The 4260-nt window shown below is 31.2% G+C and overlaps 1 protein-coding gene across 1 annotated transcript; it reads left to right on the forward strand.

Moving 5' to 3' along the window:
- The first annotated feature begins 16 nt into the window (after positions 1-16).
- LOC138863745 (histone H1.0-like) lies at positions 17-3780 on the forward strand. The gene is made up of 3 exons (XM_070128579.1): positions 17-499; positions 2724-2779; positions 3684-3780. Exons 1-3 carry the CDS (start codon positions 17-19, stop codon positions 3778-3780), a joined length of 636 nt encoding a protein of 211 aa, XP_069984680.1.
- The last annotated feature ends 480 nt before the right edge of the window (positions 3781-4260 follow it).

Below are 4260 nucleotides of genomic sequence, written 5' to 3' on the forward strand. Positions count from 1 at the left end.
TTCACAAGCATTCGATATGGCGCCAGTTTCAAAGTCAAAGAAGAATGAAGTCCAGACGGAGCAAAAGAAGCGTGGTCGTCCCAAAGGTTCAAAAAACAAGTCGTCTGTGATACCGGCTTCAAAGTCAAAGAAGAAGGGAGAAGTGCAGAAGAAGCGAGGTCGTCCCAAAGGAGCGAAGAACAAGGCTTCCGTTCCCTCGTCCAAAATCATAAAAGCTAAGAAAACTGTCAAGACGAAGGCGGCCGAAAAACGAGGTCGGCCTAAAACGAAGACGGACGCAGAATATCCCGTGAAGTTCGTCGACCTTGTCCTCAGGGCCTTCGAGGCTTTAGACAACCGCAAAGGAACGTCTCTTCAGGCAGTTAAGAAATACCTCAAGGAAAATGCTGGAATTGATTCGCAGAAGAAGGCCATCTACATTAACAAGTCTGTACGAAAGTTGACGGAAGAAGGAGCGCTTCGTCATCGTGTTGGAATCGGGGCAAGAGGAACATTCAAGGTGGTGTCAGCATAGTTGCGATCTCATGTCATATTAATTTAGTATGAGAAAACTGAGGGAAAGTGAAGCTCCACGTCATCGTACAGGCATTGCAGCCAAAGGGACTTCTAGTATTGGCACCTCAGCGCTTGAAGATATTTTATCATGACTTGATTTTTTAAAATGTTTTTGTTGGAAATTATGGAATAAACTTTTTATAACAATTTTCATCTGTTATTGATATACACATGTAAATCATGCAGTTCAATTCAAACTGTTTGCGAAGAATTCCTTGTCATATAGATTTGTTGTATGAAATAATAATAGATAATCACTCGAGCATCTTAAATGGAATCGTAAATTGATTAAAATAAGAGTGAGTTTTGTTTGATAATGAAAATAGTCGGAGAATGAATATCAACATGCCATTAGATCATAAAAGAGATGAATAAGCATATCAAACATTTGAATATGGAACTGATTTTTTTAGGTATATGGGCATGTTGACTAGTAACTATACATGTATCTTTAGCATCAGTTATGTGTGTGTGTGTGTTTGTCTCTTTCTGCACATATATATATATATATATATATATATATATATATATATATATATATATATATATATATATATATATATATATATATATATATATATTCAGAAAGAGACAAACACACACATATGTATATATATACATATATGAATATATATATGTATATATACATATATATATTATATATATTTGAATATATGTACACACACACACACACACACACACACACACACACACACACACACACACACACACACACACACACCATACACACACACATATATATATACAAGCATAGATATATAGATATGTATATATCTATAAATATATATATATATAATATACATATATTTGAATATATATATATATATATATATATATATATATATATATATATATATATATATATATTATACATATAGGGATAGAAAGAGACAGAGAGAAATATGTATGTGTGCGTGTGTGTCTTTGTGTGTGTGTGTGTGTGTGTGTGTGTGTGTGTGTGTGTGTGTGTGTGTGTGTGTGTGTGTGTGTGTGTGTGTGCGTGTGTGTGTGTGTGTGTGTGTGTGTTGCTAGTGACGCTATTTTCTTGATATAGCAAGTTCAGCTTATCCAGATTCTTAGAAATCTCTACAAGCATATTACTACTCGTCAACAATTTGTTTGCGTTCATCAAACACAGATGCTTCCTCTTCAATAAACTGTTCAAATTTATGAAACACTGATGCTTTCTCTTCAATAAACTGTTCAGATTTATCAAACACTGATTCTTCCTCTTCCATAAACTGTTCAGATTTATCAAGTATTGTTGATTGCACGTCAACAAACTGTTCAGTTTCACCATTAACATATATGTGTATCTATGTACATAAATATATACATTTATATATATAAACACATACAAGTTCACACATAATATATATATATATATATATATATATATATATATATATATATATATATATATATATATATACATGTATATATATATATATATATGTATATATATATATATATATATATATATATATATATATATATATATATATGCATATGCATATAATTGAACTTATGCACACACCGACACACACACACACACACACACACACACACACACACACACATACACACACACACACACACACACACACACACACACACATATATATATATATATATATATATATATATATATATATATATATATATATATATACATATATATATATATTTATATATATATATATATATATATACATATATATATATATATATATATATATATATATATATATATATATATATATATATATATATATATATATATATATGACACACATAAGTGTGTGTGTATGAATATATAGGATATGAAATGGAGATTAAAGCTAATCAATTTATAAAGTTATGTGTTTGAAGTGAAAAGGTATATATATATATATATATATATATATATATATATATATATATATATATATATATATATATATATATATATATATATGTATGTATGTATGTATATGACACATATAAATACATATTCGTATATACATACATATATATTACACACACACACATATATATGTATGTGTGTATGTATGTGAATATATAGAATATGAAATGGAGATTAAAACTAATCAATTCATAAAGATATGTATTTGAAATAAAAAGTTTCATTGTATTTCCATCTCTAGGTCTACACTAGTCGACTCATTAAGTACCTAATGAACGTGACGATATATCAGGAAATGTGAATCAAAATAGGGATTAGTGATGAGGTCACACATCCGACTGCTTTTCCCCATTGGTGTCAATTTTTCTCAGTAAAGGTTAAATTTCATGTATAATTTTTCGTATAGATATATATTTTAGGGAAATACTAAATTTATTTTTCCTCAAAATGTGGCACATAACATAAACTGAATTAATTAGGAGTGGGGGTGACAATATATTCATCACCAAAATAGACTAATTAAATTGTACTTAATTTACTTCCTATGCTGTTATAGAAATATTTGCATTTATATATAATATTTGTCATGTTATATTAATTAAATTCACTTATAATACCTTATATCGTGTTTTCTCGTTGTTTCCATAACAGTCTTCACCAAATCGGTCATAAAAAGTCTTCTTACATTACCAACATCACAATGTTGCAGTAAACTTTTTTTATGCATGAAATTGTTTGAACTGGCAAACGTGAATGCTTTGGTTGTTGTGCATTGGTCACCTTTGAGACGCCTCGAAAGCACTCCTAGCTTTTTCGTCAACAAAGAGCGTTTCTGGAACAAACAAAGCGTTAAATAAATTCCCATAAAAAATTTAGAAGGCAGTGGTGTCAAATCAAAACCCTTCGCAGACTACTTGTCACTTCAGCTACCATCTTAAGGGCTGACAAAGGATGAAATTCTATAGTACTTATCAATACGTACTTCTATATCATCATCATTATCATTTGATTTTAAATGATAAGATTATTAGTAACAAAATTTAATCGACATTATTTTCCATTATAGTGATCATGATGCTAATAATTCTTTTCATCATCCCGCGGGCCACTTGTGACCATCCTGAGGACCAAGTCTGAAATTTTCCTCGGGGGAAGGAGTTCCAGAAATAATTCGTAAACTCAAATCGTTTCTTATTCGCAGACGATATAGAAATCAGATATCTAATCCATCCGAGAAGAAGATTGGTCGGCCCAAAGGAGCAAAGAATAAGTGCCGCTCCATCGGCCAAAATCGTTAGGACTAAAAATATCGCAAAGACAAAGAAGCTCAAGACGAAGGTCGTCGGAAAACGAAGATGGCCACAGAATACCCGGTCAAATTTACTGACCTTGTTCCTTCCAGAGCTTTAGATAACCGCAAGAGTTCGTCTCTTCAGAAGACCAAGGAATACCTAGAGGAGAGTGATGAGAGCTGATTCACAGAGGAAGGCCATTTATATTCACAAGTCTATCCGAAAACTGACAAGATGTACACTACATCAGCGAATAAGTATTGGGGCCAGAGGAACATGCAAGCTGGCTTAAGCACACGGGTTTTAATACTTGAATGCATCTTCACTATTGATGAAATTTATTAATTCATGTTATACCATTATCTTATCCACTTGGCATTGTTCTTGCAATTCATTTTACCTATAGAAAAAAATATATTTCATGACAATTTTTATCTCACTCCGATGCACAATGTATTACATAGTTTGTACACGAGAATTCAGTGC

Source organism: Penaeus vannamei, chromosome 13 (genome assembly GCF_042767895.1).
Source record: "Penaeus vannamei isolate JL-2024 chromosome 13, ASM4276789v1, whole genome shotgun sequence".
Taxonomy (NCBI): domain Eukaryota; kingdom Metazoa; phylum Arthropoda; class Malacostraca; order Decapoda; family Penaeidae; genus Penaeus; species Penaeus vannamei.

Coding starts and splice junctions, on each gene's coding strand:
- LOC138863745 (XM_070128579.1), top strand. CDS start 17: ATGGCGCCAGTTTCAAAGTCAAAGAAGAATGAAGTCCAGACGGAGCAA. Junction 500..2,723: donor GGGCAAGAGGAACATTCAAG/GTGGTGTCAGCA, acceptor TTCCATCTCTAG/GTCTACACTAGTCGACTCAT. Junction 2,780..3,683: donor GTGACGATATATCAGGAAAT/GTGAATCAAAAT, acceptor TCTTATTCGCAG/ACGATATAGAAATCAGATAT.